This window comes from Cetorhinus maximus, chromosome 23 (genome assembly GCF_964194155.1).
Source record: "Cetorhinus maximus chromosome 23, sCetMax3.hap1.1, whole genome shotgun sequence".
In the NCBI taxonomy this organism is placed as follows: Eukaryota; Metazoa; Chordata; class Chondrichthyes; order Lamniformes; family Cetorhinidae; genus Cetorhinus; species Cetorhinus maximus.
In genome coordinates, this window is record NC_135901.1 from 24,323,806 (window position 1) to 24,340,788 (window position 16,983).

The window sequence follows — 16,983 nt, forward strand, 5'->3', positions numbered from 1 at the left end:
TTTACCAGCCAGAGCTTTCTCATATCCCCTCTTTGGTCTCCTAATTGCTTTCTTCAGCTCCATCCTCCACTGTCTGTACTCCACTCATGCCTCCGCTGATTTGCTTCCCTTGTACCTGCTAAAAGCCTCTCTTTTCCTTTTCATCATAGCCTGAATATTTCTGGTTATCCATGGTTCTCTGGGCTTGTTACTCCTTCTTATCACCCTAGAGGGAACATGTTGAGCCTGTACCCTCCCCATTTCCTGTTTGAACACCCCCTACTGCTCCGCTGTAGATTTCCCCACAAGTTGCTGTTCCCAGCCTACCTTGGCCAGATCCTGCCTTATTTTACTAAAATCCACTCTCCCCCAATCCAAAACATTTATTTGTACCTTATCTATTTCTTTGTCCACGACACACTTAAACTGTATCATGGGAATATACTAAGAGGGGTAGACGAAGTGAGAGATCTTGGCGTACAAGTACACATGTCCCTGAAGGCAGCAGTTCAAGTAGACAAGGTTGTAAAGAAGGCATATGGAATGCTCTCCTTCATTGGCAGAGGTATGGAATATAAAAGTAAGTATATTATGTTGGAATTATATAAAACACTGGTGAGGCCACAACTGGGGTATTGTGTGCAGTTCTGGTCACCACATTACAGGAAGGATGTAATAGCTCTGGAGAGAGTGTAGGGGAGGTTTACAAGAATGTTGCCAGTGTAGAAAAGTGTAGCTACGAGGAGAGATTGGATAGGTTGGGGTTATTTTCCTTTGAACAAAGAAGGCTGAGAGGTGACTTGATTGAGGTGTACAAAATTATGAGGGGAAAAGACAGAGTGGACAGGATAAAATTGTTTCCCTTGGAGGAGAGTTCTAGAACCAGGGGACAAAGATTCAAGATAAGTGGCAGAAGGTGTAGTGGGGACATGAGGAAGAACTTTTTTATGCAGAGGGTAGTGGGTGTCTGGAATTCGCTGCCCAAGTTGGTGGTAGAGGCAGAAACTCTAAAGTCTTTTAAAAAGTACCAGGATCTGCACCTTAAGTGCTGTTAGCTGCAGGGCTATGGGCCGAGTGCAGGAAGGTGGGATTAGAAAGGGCACCTGGGTGTCCTCGGGCTGGCATGGACAAGATGGGCCGATTGGCCTCCTTCTGTGCTGTCACTTTTCAATGTTCCATGTTGTGGTCGCTATCACTAAAATGCTCCCCCACCAATACCTCAGCCAACTGTCCAGTTTCATTCCCCAGAATTAGGTCCAGCACCGCGCCATCCCTTGTTGGACCCTCTACATATTGACCTAACTGTACACATTTCAGAAAATCCACTCCATCCAAGCCCTGAACACTATGTCTATCCCAATTAATGTTGGGAAAGTTGAAATCACCTAATATAATTACTCGATTGTTATTGTTTTTACACACCTCCATAAATTGTGCACATATTTGCTCCTCAATTTCCCACTTACTATCTGGGGGTCTATAATAAACACCTAACAATGTGGCTGCCCCATTTTTATTCCTAAGCTCTACCCACAAAGCTTCATTTGATGCCCCCTCCAAGATATCATCTCTCTTTACTGCAGTAACTGACTCCTTAACTAATAATGCAACGCCTCCTCCTCTTCTTCACCCAATTTAAAGGGCAATTAAGAGTGAACCACATTGCTCTGGGTCTGGAGTGTGTAGGCCAAACTGGATATGGATAGCAGATTTCCTTCCCTGAAGGACATTAGTGAACCAGGTGGGGTTTAGAACAATTTTTGATAGTTGTCATGGTCACCATTGCTTAGAATAGATTTATATTCTAGATATATCAATTCAGAACTGAGGAAGAAGTCATATTGGACTCAAAACATTAACTCTGTTTCTCTCTCCACAGATGCTGCCAGACCTACTGAGTTTTTCCAGCATTTTCTGTAGATGAGGCTGGATGCACAAGTGAATCCTTTTCAACGTATGGAGCAGATGAACTGCATCTCCCTGGTGGAAAGGACGTTTCCTCTTGTGGATGAGTCCTGAATAGGGAGCACTGTTTTAAAATTAGGGGTCACTCATTTAAAACGGAGATGAGGCAAAAAAAAATTCTCTCAGAGGGTCGTGAGTCGATGGAACCCTCTTCCTGAAGAGATGGTGGAAGCAGAGTTTTTGAATATTTTTAAGGCAGACGTGGATAGATTCTTGGTAAGCAAGGGAGTGATAGATTATTGGGAATAGGCAGGATGCAGATTTGAGGCTACAATCAGATCAGCTATGATCTTATTGAATGGCAGAGCAAGCTCGATAAACTGAATGGCCTATCCTGCTCCTTGTTCGTATGTTTGTTCATATGCCTCAGAAGGCAGTTGGAGGCAGGGTCACTGAGTACTTTTAAGCCTGAGGTAGATATATGCTTGTTAGGCAAGGGAATCGGGGGTAGATGGGAATGTGGAACTTGAAACACCGTCCAAGGGCCTAAACACTCCTTTCAAGTGAAGCAGCACTTCACTTGCACTTCCCTCAATTTAGTCTACTGCATTCGCTATTCCCAATGTGGTTTCCTCTACATTGAAGAGACCAAATGCAGACTGGGTGACCGCTTTGTGGAACACCTTCGGTCTGTCCGCAGCATGACCCAGACCTCCCTGTCGCTTCCAATTTCAACACTCCACCCTGGTCTCGTGCCCACACGTCTGTCCTTGGCCTGCTGCAATATTCCAGTAAAGCTCAACGCAAACTGGAGGAACAGCACCTCATCTTCCGACTAGGCACTTTACAGCCTTCTGGACTGAATATTGAGTTCAACAACTTCAGATCATGAACTCTCTCCTCCATCCCCACCCCCTTTCCGATCCCCCTTTTTCCAATAATTTATATATATTTTTCTTTTCCCACCTATTTCCATTATTTTTAAATGTATTTCCATCCATTGTTTTAGCCTATTTCGATCCCTTCCCCCCACACCACCCCCACTAGGGCTATCTGTACCTTGCTCATCCTGCTTTCTACCCTTAATGTCACCATTAGCACATATCTTAGCTAATATCACCACCTTCAACACCTCTTTGTCCTTTGTCTATGACATCTTTTGGCAATCTCCACATATCACTGGCCCTCTATCCAGCTCTACCTGTCCCTCCCCCCCTCAAATCAGCTTATATTTCACCTCTTTCCTATTTTTCCTCAGTTCTGATGAAGAGTCATTCAGACTCGAAACGTTAACTGTATCCCTCTCCGCAGATGCTGTCAGACCTGCTGAGTTTTTCCAGGTATTTTTGTTCTTATTTTGAATTTCCAGCATCCGCAGTGTTTTGCTTTTATCTTGGTGAATCAGTTGTTCTGTTTCTGGACTCAGTGTTCTCTGTAATTTGGTGTCATCTCCTCCCAAATCCTGATCAGCATATTCCACATCCACCTTGTACTGCACATGCTCAGAGTACAACCCAGTGCTGAGTAATCACACTGGGCTCCTGTAGTCATTGATGGGGCACATTCTGGCCACTTGAGAAATAGCGCATTGTATCACCATCACGGAAAACCAATTGGTGAACAGAATTTTTTGTCAACAAATTGAGATTAGATCAAATGGCCTGTTTCTGAAATGAAATCATACGGGGTAGAGGTGGATTAATACTCAGGTCTATGCAGTTGCAGCCCAAGAGGTGAATTAATACTCAGGCCATGAAACCCCCCACCATAAACTCAGCACCGACTCTATCCCCCTCGTTGCCACACTGTTGTGAGGCTGGACCATACAAATTGCAACCTTCACCTCCTATTTGAACCTGAGCTGAGTATCGTGCTACCAACAACATATCCTCTCTCTCACTAAGATCACCTGCTTCCAGCTCTGTCATATCAATTGTCTCCATCCCACCTGAGCCAATTTGCTGCTGAAATCTTCATCTATGCCTTTGTTACCTCCAGTTTCGGCTATTCCAATGCTCTCTTGATTAGTCTCCCATCTTTCACCCTCCATAAACTTACGCTCATCCAAAATTCTTCTGAGTGGACAGCGGTTTAGTGGGAATGGAGGCCAACGAGCAGAAAGTGTGTCTCATGGACAAGTTGAGCTCATGAAAGTATAAAGGGAGGTAGGAGAGAAACTAAAGAAAGATGCTTGTTCAGAGCTCGGGCTGGTCAGATCTGGAGAAACAGTTTGGCCCAGTGGACAAGTGAAAAGGAGGAAAGCGGCAGAGGCAGCTGATTAGATGGTCTCAATCTTGGAAACAAGGAAGTGAATTAGCTCCTCGCATTTGTCATTGGAGGTGAGGATGGAGGAGACAGGGGAGAGGGAGAGTACTTCAAATGGAACTAACTTGCATTGGAGATATTAAAATGACTCATCATTCCATCTGTTTAACACAAAATGTATTTATTTGGCTTTTATCCAGAATATTGACACACATAACTGAGAGTTTATTAACTTTAGCAGAAACAGATCCGAATACTATATTTGCTATGAGACGAGAGATGGAGAGGTATCGGGAAGACCAATGCAACATGCAGATTGATCATGGTAGTTTACATTACTGGAAGTAAGCTTCTTAAACAGTGACCCCTCCTGCTTTACTTTATTCAACATGTATATGAATATGAAACCAGTTATATGGTTATTAACAACAGCAGCAACAACTCCAACTGTAAACTTAGCTCAGCCCTCAGTTCAGTGGATTAGCAGCAGAAATAAGAACAGAATCCAGAGCTTGCAGTCACTTGTGAATTCATTGATAATCTATCATTTCAGCAGGATAGATAATAGATTAAATGGCTTCCCACATACGGATCATGTAAAAGGCTTCTCCCGAGTGTGAGTGCGCTGGTGCCTCAGCAGTTCCCTTTTGTATTTAGAGCTTTTGACATAGTCAGAACATTTAAGTGTTCTCTTATCAGTGTAAACAAGCTGAAGTGAAATGAGAGTCCTTGACCGAATGAATCCCATCCCACATTCGGAGTAGATGAATGGCCTCTCCCCAGTGCGAACAGGTGAGGCAAAGTAGAAGGTCAGGACAGATGGGAGCCAAGGATAAATTTGACAAGACGTCATGGACACAAGACAGCAGGAGTGTTAAACTATGTTTGAGTTTTGGTGAACACCTTGTCAAACACCAGGAGGGAAATGGAAAACAATGAAGGTGAACATGGTGAAAGAGCCAAAAGTAAATCCTGTCAGAGAGAAGACCTTCTCTGTAACCTGTCTTAACTCCTCTGTCGGTTCATTTATTGAAACAAGGGACTCTCCTTGTTCTAATGATGACATTCCTTGTCTGCCCAGGTATCACTTTAAGTCAACACTTGAAGTGCATTGTTTCATCATGTTCCCAATTTTCACTAACAAATGTTGAAATGTTTGCTCCACACCCACAGGGTTTCATCTGTTTAAAGCCACAAACAGGAAGGTCCAGTTTTCTCCTGGAGTTTGAGACAAATCAACTCTCAAAGTGATGCAGTTTCAGCCAATGAGGAAGATCCGGTCTTAGCCCCGCCCCTCATTCACTCCGATTGGTTGAAGAACCAGCCACTCGAGTTCCGTCCTCCAGCCCCGCCCCCTTTTTCTATTGGTCTGGAGATGCTGTCAATCAGACGAGCACAGTGAACTGAGGCATGCGCAGTGTGGCTGTTGAGGCTGGACACTAGTGCGCAGGCGTAGTGTCGAAGAGTCTGGAGCATGCGCAATGCGATTGATGGCCTTGCGGGAAGAGGCGACTGTTTCTCCCGGAGAAGTGAAGTCAGAGCGAGGCGGTGGGTGGGAGGATTTGGAAACACTTTGTGGATCCGCAAACCCTGAGGAATAATTATCAGCTCCTGGTTTGTAGCTGTGGGGCTTCTCCCTCCCGGGAACAGGACCAGGTTAACGGCCGCCATCCTGGGTCAGCGAGTGGAGGATGGTTCACATCAGAGGATGGGGGAGGGGGGACAATAAATAAGAGGTTACACTTTGGCCTCAAATCAATGAGGAATCTGATCTGTGGGAAGGAAGGAAACCCTGGGAGGTGGGCGGGGAGGATTCAGAAACACCCGCTGGAGGCCCCAAACCCCCAATAAGACTCATTGATTTTATTGTCAGTCTGCAGACAGGAGCTGGAGAACTGAACCCAGGCAGAGGAAAGGGAGGGAGAAAACTGGGAGTGGAGGAAATAGATGGTGAGATGGGTTTGGATTTCAGCCCAGGGAGAAGGGAGAGTGTGTGGGATGGGGATTTACAGCTTTGGGGAAACTAGAGGAATAAATGGTCCATAGAAACTAGAATTGTCTGTTCTGAATTTCTATGCTGTGCTGACAGTTAAGAGTTTTGTGAACTGCTTTTGCAGGATATTAGAAGGGGAAGATTTACAGGGGAAAGCTCAAATCACACTTCACATCAAGATTTAAAACCGTCACTCGATTCATCAGGACCTGAATATCATCGGCAATTGAATGTGGAAGGAGAAATGCTTGTCTGTCTGTGGGAAAAGTTTTCAAACATCAGTGTGACTGGAAAAACACTGAGGCACACACACACCCGTGTGAGAGTGTTCCAGTGAACTAACTGTGGAAAGAACTTTAACCAGTTATACAGCCTGAAAAAACATCACACCATTCACAGCGGGGTGAGACCGCACACGTGTTCTGTGTGTGGACAAGGCTTTAACTGATTATCCAACCTGGAGAGACATAAAGCACCATGGACAAACCATGGAAATGTGAGGATTGTGGTAAAGGATTCAATTATCCATCTCAGCTGGAAATCCATCGACGCATTCACACCGGGGAGAAGCCATTCACCTGTTCCGTGTGTGGGAAGGGATTCACTCAGACAACCAAACTCATGTCACACCAGCGAATTCACACTGAGGAGAGGCCATTCACCTGCCCTGTCTGTGGGAAGGGATTTACTCAGACATCCTGTCTTATGTTGCACCAGCGAATTCACACTGAGGAGAGGCCGTTCAGCTGCACTCACTGTGAAAAGAGGTTCAGGTCTTCATCTGACCTCAATATACACCAGCGACTTCACACTGGTCAGAAGCCATTCACTTGCTCTGTGTGTGGGAAGGGATTCACTCATTCATCCGGCCTTAGGTCACACCAGCGAGTTCATTCTGAGGAGAAGCCATTCAACTGTACTTCCTGTAGAAAGAGTTTCAGGCATTCATCTGCCCTTGCTGAACACCAGCGAGTTCACACTGGGGAGAGGCCGTTCACCTGCTCTGTGTGTGGGCAGGGATTTACTCAGTCATCCAGTCTGCTGAGACACCAGCGAGTTCACACTGGGGAGAAGCCGTTTAGCTGCACTTCTTGTGAAAAGAGTTTCAGGCAGTCATCCACCCTCATTGCACACCAGCGAGTTCACACTGGGGAGAAACCATTCACTTGCTCTGTATGTGGGAAGGGATTCACTGTATCATCCGCCCTCGAGTCACACCAGCAAATTCACACTGAGGAGAAGCCATTCAGCTGCACGGACTGTGGAAAGAGGTTCAGGTGTTCATCTGCTCTCCTGGCACATCAGAGAGTTCATACTGGAGAGAGACCATTCACCTGCTCCGTGTGTGGGAAGAGATTCACTCGGTCTTTCAACCTAGTGACACATGAGCGAGTTCATAAGTGACTGCAGGGGTTGGATTCTGCTGTTATCACTGCCGTTAATCATGTTCAGGATTGATAGTCTGACAATGTCAAGTTTGTTTCTGCTGATGTTAACAACCCCTATAACTGGATGGAGTTTAATATTCTGGAGATGTCACTGATACTCGGGGCTGCAGTGTCCCTTTTTAAAAACACCATCTGTGATCATTCCCCCTAATTCATGAACTCTGCTGGAAAGTCGGATCCCTTCCACAGGACGTGCATGACACAAAAATAATCACAATTTACAAAAACAAAGGGGACAGAGGAGATTGCAACAAAAACTTTGTCCACCAAAGTTCCTCCGTCTCATCTCTTTCATGACAACATACCTTGTACTGTACAGTTTGACAGCTCCACTTCTGACAGTTTCAGGGTGAAGAATGGAGTGAAACAGGGCTGTGTCCGAGTCCCCAATTTGTTTGGCATTTTGTTCTCCATGTCTGACCTTGGCCTTCCCTGCAGATATGGAAGGAGTTTCCCTGAATACTCGGTCAGACGCCAAACTCCACAATCTGTCCAGACTGAAAGTGAAGACAAAATACAGCCTGTCTCGATCAGAGACCTCCTCTATGCTGATGATGTCATGCTTGTGACTCACACAGAAACTCAGCTACAAAGACTCATGGACTATCTCTCCCGTGTCTGTAACTTGTTCTCCGTTACTGTAAACATCAAGAAAACTGTGGTTTGGGGACTGGGTGTCTGTCCTTGATCACACTGGAAGTGGCCAGTGAAATCTGTGACTTTGGGTCCACAATGACAGAGAACCTGTTTCTTGATGCAGAACTCGATACACGCATCGGGAAAGCGGCTCCACCTTTGGCCGACTCACATCAAGCTGTCTCTCAGCACCAAGATGCTGGTTTATGAGGCTTGTGTCCTCAGCACCTTGTTGTCTGGCTGTGAAACATGGACGATTTACAGTGATCAGGAAAGGAAGCTCAACAACTTTCACTTTCGCTGTTTGCGGCACATTCTGGGCGTCTCAGGGACAGAATCAGGAATGTGGCAGTCCTCTCAAAGACAAATCTCCCAAGTAGGCGGGCTCTCCAAGCAAAGTTGACTTCACTGGCTCTGAAGAAGAGTCATACAGACTTGAAACATAACTCTGTTTCTCTCGCCACAGATGCTGTCAGACCTGCTGGGTTTTTCCAGAATTTTCTGTTTCTACCCTATAAGAGGCTTCTGGCCTCTCTTCCATGGTCTTGTCCATGCCTGGGTGGCTCTAGAGAGGGAGCATGTGGTGTCCACTCATACGGCTGATACTTTCCACCACTGGTGGGTACCTCAAGGTACAGAGTGTCTCGGAGACACTGGAAACAACATTCTGGTTTAGTTAGGAAGGTTCTCTTCACTCGTGTTGGGGCTTTGATGCTGATTTTGGGCTCTTTTCATTTAATTGGACAACGTGCTTAAGAGAAGAAAGTATGTTCTATAGAAACTAGAATTGTCTGATCTGAATTTCTATCCTGGACTGACGGTGATAACTTTTGTCAACTGTATTTACAGGATATTAGAAGGAGTTGATCTGAAGATGGGAAACTCAAACCAAACATCTCATCACAATCTGACAGAGTCACGTGATTCATCGGGACCAGAATATCATCAGTCTTTGAATGTCGAAGGAGAAATGTTTGTTTTGATTGTGGGAAAAGATTTCAAGCTTCAGTGTGGCTGGAAAAGCACCGAGACACACACACCCGAGTGAGAGCGCTCCAGTGCACTGACTGTGGAAAGAGCTTTAACCAGTTACACAGCCTGAAATAATGTCACAACATTCACAGTGGGGAGAGACTGTACATGTGTTCTGTGTGTGAATGTGGCTTCAACCGATCGTCCAACCTGGAGAGATACAAGAACACTGAGACTACAAAGAAACCGTGGAAATGTGGGGATTGTGGGAAGGGATTCACTTGCCCATCCCAGCTGGAAGCTCAACAATGCACTCACACTGGGGAGAAACCGTACACCTGCTCCGTGTGTGGGAAAGGATTCACTCTGATGTCCAGCCTTCAGTTACACCAGCGAGTTCACACTGACGAGAGGCCTTTTAAATGCTCTGATTGTGGGAAAGGCTTTAAAATCTCACCGGATCTAATTAAACACCAGCTTGTTCACACTGACGAGAGACCATTTAGTTGTTCTCAATGTGAGAAGAGATTCAGACAGTCGTCTCACCTCATTCAACACCAGCGAGTTCACACTGGGGAGAGGCCGTACACCTGCTCCGTGTGTGGGAAGGGATTCACTTCATCATCCAACCTGGTGACAAATCAGCGGGTTCACACAGGGGAGAAGATATTCACCTGCTCTGTGTGTGGGAAGGGGTTTTCTCAGTCATCGAATCTGCTGACACACCAGCAAGTTCACACTGGGGAGAGGCCGTTCACCTGCTCTGTGTGTGGGAAGAGATTTGCTCGATCATCTCACTTGCTGACACACCAGCGAGTTCACAAGTGACTGCAGAGGTTGGATTCTGCTGTTAATCACATCCTTTGTTTCTGTTGCTGTTAGTAATGCTTATAACTGGGCTGGAGTTTAATATTCTGGATATATGTCAAATAAATGGGTTTAGATGAAAGCAGACAACGCTGTTTTAAGAACCTAAGAGAAGGGAAGAGAAGCGCGAAAGGAGTGTCTCCAGCTGCAGCTTCTGGAAGCCCGAGTTTTGGAGCTGGAGCGGCAGCTGGGGACACTGTGGAGCATCCGCGAGGCGGAGAGTATCATGGATAGCACATATAGAGAGGTGGTCACACCGTAGGCTAAGAGTCCACAGACAGGAAGGGAATGGGTAACCATCAGGCAGAGCAAGAGGACTAGGCACGCAGTGCAGGAATCTCCTGTGGCTATTGCCTTGCAAAACAGATATACCACTTTGGATACTGTTGAGGGGAATGGCCTCTCAAGGGAAAGCAGCATCAGCCAAATTTGTTGCACCATGGTTGGCTCTGCTGCACTGGTGAAGAGTAAAAAGTGTGGGAATACAATAATTAATTCAATTGGAAGGGGAATAAATCGGCATTTCTGTGGCCGCAAACGAGACTTCAGGATGGTATGTTGCCTCCCTGGTGCTAGGGTCAAGGATGTCTCAGTGCGGCTAGAGGATATTCTGAAGGGGGAGGGTGAACAGCCAGTGGTCCTGGTACACATTGGTACAAACGACATGGGCAAAAAAAAGGGATGCAGTCCCGAAAGCAGAATATAGGGAGTTAGGAAGTAAGTTGAAAAGTAGGATCTCAAAGGTAGTGATTTCAGGATTACTACCAGTGCCACGTGCTAGTCAGAGTAGAAATAGCAGGATATGTCGGATGAATACGTGGCCAAAGAGATGGTGTGAAGGGGAGGGTTTCAGGTTCCTGGGACATTGGGGCCAGTTCTGGGGGAGGTGGGACCAGTACAGACTGGACGGGTTACACCCGGGCAGGACCAGGACTGATGTCCTTGGAGAAACATTTGCTAGAGTGGTTGGGGAGGGTTTAAACTAAAATGGCAGGGGAATGGGAACTTATGCAAGAAGTCAGAGGAAGGGGAATCAAGGACAAGAACAAAAGACAGAAAGGGGAATAAGAAAAGTGATAGGCAGAGAAATCAAGGGCAAGAATCAAACAGATCCTCAATGAAAAATAGTGGGAACGGGACAAGTAATGTTAAAAAGATGAGCCTTAAGGCTTTATGCCTTAACGCGAGGAGCATTCACAATAAAGTGGATGAATTAACTGCGCAAATAGATGTAAACAGGTATGATATAGCCGGGATTACGGAGACATAGCTGCAGGTTGACCAGGGATGGGAACTGAACATCCAGGGATATTCAGTATTTCGGAAGGACAGACAAAAAGGAAAAGGCAGAGTTGCATTGCTGGTTAAAGAGGAAATTAGCGCAATGGTAAGGAAAGATATGAGCTCCGACAATGTGGAATCTGTATGGATAGAGCTGAGAAACACTAAGGGGCAAAAAACGTTAGTGGAGGTTGTATATAGACCCCCAAAATGCAGTGGTGATGTTGGGAATGGCATTAAACAGGAAATTAGAGACGCATGCAATAAAGGAACATCTGTAATTATGGGTGACTTTAACATGCATATAGATTGGGCAAATCTAATCAGTAATGATACCATAGAGGAGGAATTCCTGGAGTGTGTACGGGATGTTTTTCTGGACCAACACGTTGAAGAACCAGCTAGAGAACAGGCCATCCTAGACTGGGTATTATGTACTGAGAAAGGAATAATTGGCAATCTAGTTGTGCGAGGCCCCTTGGGGATGAGCGACCATAATATGAATTAATTCTTCATCAAGATGGAGACTGACGTAGTTGATTCTGAGACTAGGGCCCTGAATCTTAATAAAGGAAACTATGATGGTATGAGGTGTGAGTTGGCTATGATGGATTGGGAAACATTACTTCAAGGGATGAGGGTTGATAGGCAATGGCAAACATTCAAAGAGTGCATGGGTGAACTACAGCAATTGTTTATTCCTGTCTGGTGCAAAAGTAAAATAGGAACGGTGCCCAAACCATGGCTTACAAGGAAAATTAGAGATAGTATGAGATCCAAGGAAGAGGCATACCAATTGGCCAGAAAACGTAACAGGCCTGAGGATTGGGAGCAGTTTAGAATTCAGCAGAAGAGGACCTAGCAATTGATTAAGAAGGGGAATATAGGGTACGAGAGTACGATTGCCGGGAACATAAAAACTGACTGTAAAAGTTTCTGTAGGTATGTGAAGAGAAAAAGATTGGTGAAGACAAATCTAGGTCCCTTACAGTCAGAAACAGGAGAATTTATAATGGGGAACAAAGAAATGGCTGACCAACTAAATACATTCTTTGGTTCTGTCTTCACAAAGGAGGACACATATAACATACCAGAAATGTTGGGGAACACAGGGTTTAGTGAGAGGGGAGGAACTGAAAGAAATCAGTATTAGTAGGGAAATAGTGTTGGGGAAATTGATGGGATTGAAGGCCGATAAATCCCCAGAGCCTGATAATCTACATCCCAGAGTACTAAAGGAAGTGGCCCTGGAAATAGTGAATGCATTGGTGGTCATCTTCCGAGATTCTATAGACTCTGGAACAGTTCCTACAGATTGGAGGGTAACTAATGTAACCCCACTACTTAAAAATGGAGGTAGAGAGAAAACAGGGAATTATAGACCAGTCAGCCTGACATCAGTACTTGGGAAAATTCTAGAGTCCATATTGAAGATTTAATAGCTGAGCATTTGAAAAACAGTAGCAGAATTGGACAGAGTCAGCATGGATTTATGAAAAGGAAATCATGCTTGACAAATCTACTGGAATTTTTCGAGGATGTAACAAGTAGAGTTGATGAGGGGGAGCCAATGGATGTGGTTTATTTGGACTTTCAGAAGGCTTTCGACAAAGTCCCACATAGATTGGCGTGTAAAATTAAAGCGCATGGGATTGGGAGTAATGCATTGAGATGGATAGAAAACTGGTTGGCAGACAGGAAACAAAGAGTAGGAATAAACAGGTCTTTTTCCGAATGGCAGGCAGTGACTAGTCGGATACCGTAAGGATCGGTGCTGGGACCCCAGTTATTCACAATATATATTAATAAATTAGATGAGGGAACTAAATGTAATGTCTCCAAATTCGCAGATGACACAAAGCTGGGTGGGAGGGTGAGCTGTGAGGAGGATGCAGAGATGCTTCAGTGTGATTTGGACAAGCTGAGTGAGTGGGCAAATGCATGGCAGATGCAGCATAATGTGGATAAATGTGAGGTTATCCATTTTGGTAGCAAAAACAGGAAGGCAGATGATTATCTGATGGCTATAGAGGGGAATGGCTATAGAGGGGAATCTGATGGCTATAGAGAGAGGGGAATGCGCAACGAGGCCTGGGTGTTCTCGTACTGAAGGTAAGCGTGCAGGTGCAGCAGGCGGTAAAGAAGGCAAATGGTATGTTGGCCTTCATAGCCAGAGGATTCGAGTACAGGAACAGGGATGTCTTCCTGCAATTGTACAGGGCCTTGGTGAGACCAAACCTGGAATATTGTGTGCAGTTTTGGTCTCCTTATCTGAGGAAGGATGTACTTGCTATGGAGGGAGCGCAGCGAAGGTTTACCCGACTGATTCCTGGGATGACGGGACTGACATATGAGGAGAGATTGAGTCGGTGAGGATTATATTTGCTGGAGTTCAGAAGAATGAGGGGGGATCTCATAGAAACCTATAAAATTCTAACAGGACTAGACAGAGTAGACGCAGGAAGGATGTTCCCGATGGTGGCAAAGTCCAGAACCAGGGGTCACAGTCTGAGGATATGGGGTAGACCATTTAGGACTGAGATGAGGAGAAATTTCTTCACCCAGAGAGTGGTGAGCCTGTGGAATTTGTTACCACAGAACGTAGTTGAGGCCAAAACATTGTATGTTTTCAAGAAGGAGTCAGATATAGTTCTTGGGGTGAAAGGGATCAAAGGATAAGGGGAGAAAGTGGGAGCAGGCTATTGAGTTGGATGATCAGCCATGATCATAATGAATGGTGGAGCAGGCTCGAAGGGCCCAATGGCCTACTCCTGCTCCTAGATTCTTTATTTCTATAAGGGTTAGGAGCGGGTTTAGACTGGATGACCTGTCACACCTGCTCCGCCATTCAAAACGATCATGGCTGATTTCAGCCTCAATTCCACTTTCCTGCCTGTTCCCCATGATCCTCAATTCCCTGAGAGACCAAAATTCTGTCTCAGTCTAAATCTCAGTCTTGAACATCTTCAACGATGGAAACTGAAAATGAAACTTTACAGGACTGAAGGAGGCCATATGGCCCATCATGTCTGTGCCAGCCCAATCCCACTATCCAGTTCTTCGTCTGTAACCTTGTAGGTTACAGAACGTCAAGTTCCTGACTTTATTGATTGGCGCTATCGTCAGTCTCCACCTCATTCCCACAAAATAATCACAACCTGAATTGTGAATCACAATGGTGGGGCTTTTACCCAGCATTCCCCGAGGTAGAGAATGTCCCCTATCCACACCATAGGAGACCAGTGCACAGGCTCAGTGCACCCCAGTGTTTGAAGCATGCGCAGTGTCAGTCATGACCATGGAGAGCCACTTGTTTGTCGCTTCTGCAACTGGTAGAGGGAGCGATGGAGCCGGCAGCTGGACGGGGAGGATTTGGAAACACTATGGATCCGGAAACCCTGAGGAATAATTGTCAGCTCCTGGTTTGCAGCTGCGGGGCTTCTCCCTCCTGGGAACAGGACCAGGTTAACGGCCGCCATCCTGGGTCAGCGAGTGGAGGATGGTTCACATCAGAGGATGGGGGAGGGGGAACAATAAATAAGAGGTTACACTTTGGGCTCAAATCAATGAGGACTCTGATCTCTCTTTGGGAAACTATGAAGAAATGGCTCCTTGTAAATTGAGCTCAGGGTTACATTGGGCAGGAAGAGAAGCAGAAACCAAAACGGGACAAGAGACTGAGTTTAAATTAGTTAGGGAGAGGAAGTAGGAAGGAAACCCTGGGAGGTTTGGAGAAACCACTTTCACGATTGTACATTAAATCTCCACACAATAAGTTCTGGACACAAGGTTAACATCTGATATTCTGTATGGTCGGTCGGGGTGATTCAGATTAATAGATAATTGGTTTGGTTCGATAGATCATTGGTTTATGGAAAAGTCATCACGGTGGCAGGTACTGAATTGTGATGATGATACAAATAAAACAAGTAATCATCATTCATGACATAGTTATAGACAATATTAAAATAAAGTGAAAATATTAATCAGTTAAAGGGTTGCACAATTATGATCATTTCAGCATAAAGTCATTACCATATGTTACAAAATGCAGGACTCCTTAACTTATAGAATAGAAATGAAAGGTCTACTGCATTCTGCATTTTCTATTGAAGTCCTTCGATCATATGTTGTCAGCTTGAGTTCGTTAAACTCTCAATCATTTACATCCTATTTATGAGTTTTATGCAGTGGACGATTGGGCTGTCTTGTAGTGTATTTGTCCCATAGCTTATTTGAAGATGTTATCTTTTCTCCTGAACTCCATTATACATTTACTTCCATGTGGTTGGGCAGTGCCTTTGAGAGGTGGGATTCTGGAGTTTTCTGCTGTCCCAGCTGCTGAGACACCAGCTAGTTCGCATTGATGAGAGGCTGTTTAACTGCTCTGATTGTGAGAAGAGCTTTAAAAGATGAGAGGATCTGGTCAAGCACCAGTTTGTTCACACTGAGAGACGGTTCAATTGTTCTCACTGTGGGAAAGTGTTTAGACAATCACTGAACCTCATAAAACACCAACAAGTTCACACTGCGGAGAGGGCACTCACCTGCACCTGCACTGTGGGAAGGGATTCACTCGACTATCTCTCCTCAGCTCACACCAACTTGTTCACACTGATAACAGACCTTTCCAATGTTCAGAATGTGAGAAGAGCTTTAAAACTGCAGGTGATCTGCTGAGACACCAGCGAGTTCACACTGAGGAGAGGCCGTTTACCTGCTCCATCTGCCAGAAGGGATTTATTTGTTTGACCAATCTCAAGCTGCACTAGCGAGTTCACTCTGATAGGAAACCTTTCCAATGTTCTGACTGTGAGAAGAGCTTTAAAACTACAAGGGATCTACTGATGCACCAGCGCATTCACACAGGGGAGAGGCCATTCACCTGCTCCATATGTGGGAAGGGATTCACCCATTCATCCCACCTACTGACACACCAGCAGGTTCACACTGGAGAGAAGTTGTTCACCTGCTCCGTATGTGGGAAGGGATTCACTCGTCGAGCTCACCTCAATTCACATCAATTTGTTCACACTGATAACAGACTTTTCAAATGTTCAAAATGTGAGAAGACTTTTAAAACCACAGGTGTTCTGCTGAGACACCAGCGAGTTCACACTGTGGAGAGGTCATTCACCTGCTCCGTGTGTAGGAAGGGGTTCACTCATTCATCCCACTTAATGAGACACTAAGGGGTTCACAATTGAACAAAGGGGTTGGATTTTGCTGTTATCACTGCTGTTAAATCACATACAGGACAACCAGGTTCATTCTGACAGTTGGGCTGATGTTAATAACCATGTAACTGGGCTGAAGTTTGATTCATTTGACAGATCTCAAGCTATTCATGTTGTTTGAAACTTGGAGTGTCGTGTCCTTAATTTCTCTAAGATAAGAGGAGAATAATTGATGTCCTGTTACTGACTGCTGCTTTTTTGGGTCTTTTTTCCTTTCTAACTCAAGATTATTTCAGTTCTCATACCTTCGGTTACTCTCATGGACAATTCCCAGCTCCCCATACCTTCCAGAATGTCTCTCCTGGCCTTGGGATCCTGGGAAGGTATCTGTAACTCTCCCGGGATCAATAAACACAAAACCCAGCCTGTTAATCACTCTCAACTACTGGACTTAGTGTGT

At 45.2% G+C, this 16,983-nt stretch overlaps 3 protein-coding genes across 3 annotated transcripts in view; all 3 read left to right on the forward strand.

Moving 5' to 3' along the window:
* The window catches only part of LOC144697392 (uncharacterized), a 558,602-nt gene extending 550,749 nt beyond the window's left edge, over positions 1 to 7,853 (forward strand). Inside the window, exon 4 of the mRNA XM_078569371.1 lies at positions 6,677 to 7,853. Coding sequence (XP_078425497.1) covers positions 6,677 to 7,546 — 870 coding nt within the window. The 3' untranslated portion in view covers positions 7,547 to 7,853. The remainder of the gene's footprint in view (positions 1 to 6,676) is intronic.
* Positions 1 to 16,983, forward strand: part of LOC144697062 (uncharacterized) — a 464,933-nt gene that overhangs the window by 190,919 nt on the left and 257,031 nt on the right. The window lies entirely within an intron of this gene.
* On the forward strand, positions 8,059 to 12,711 carry LOC144697216 (uncharacterized). Its single transcript, XM_078569111.1, has one exon. The coding sequence runs from the start codon at positions 9,367 to 9,369 to the stop codon at positions 10,024 to 10,026; it is 660 nt and encodes a 219-aa protein (XP_078425237.1). The 5' UTR covers positions 8,059 to 9,366; the 3' UTR covers positions 10,027 to 12,711.

Bases quoted from the DNA above. Each gene is read 5' to 3' on its own strand.
- LOC144697216 (XM_078569111.1), top strand. From the start codon at position 9,367: ATGTGTTCTGTGTGTGAATGTGGCTTCAACCGATCGTCCAACCTGGAG.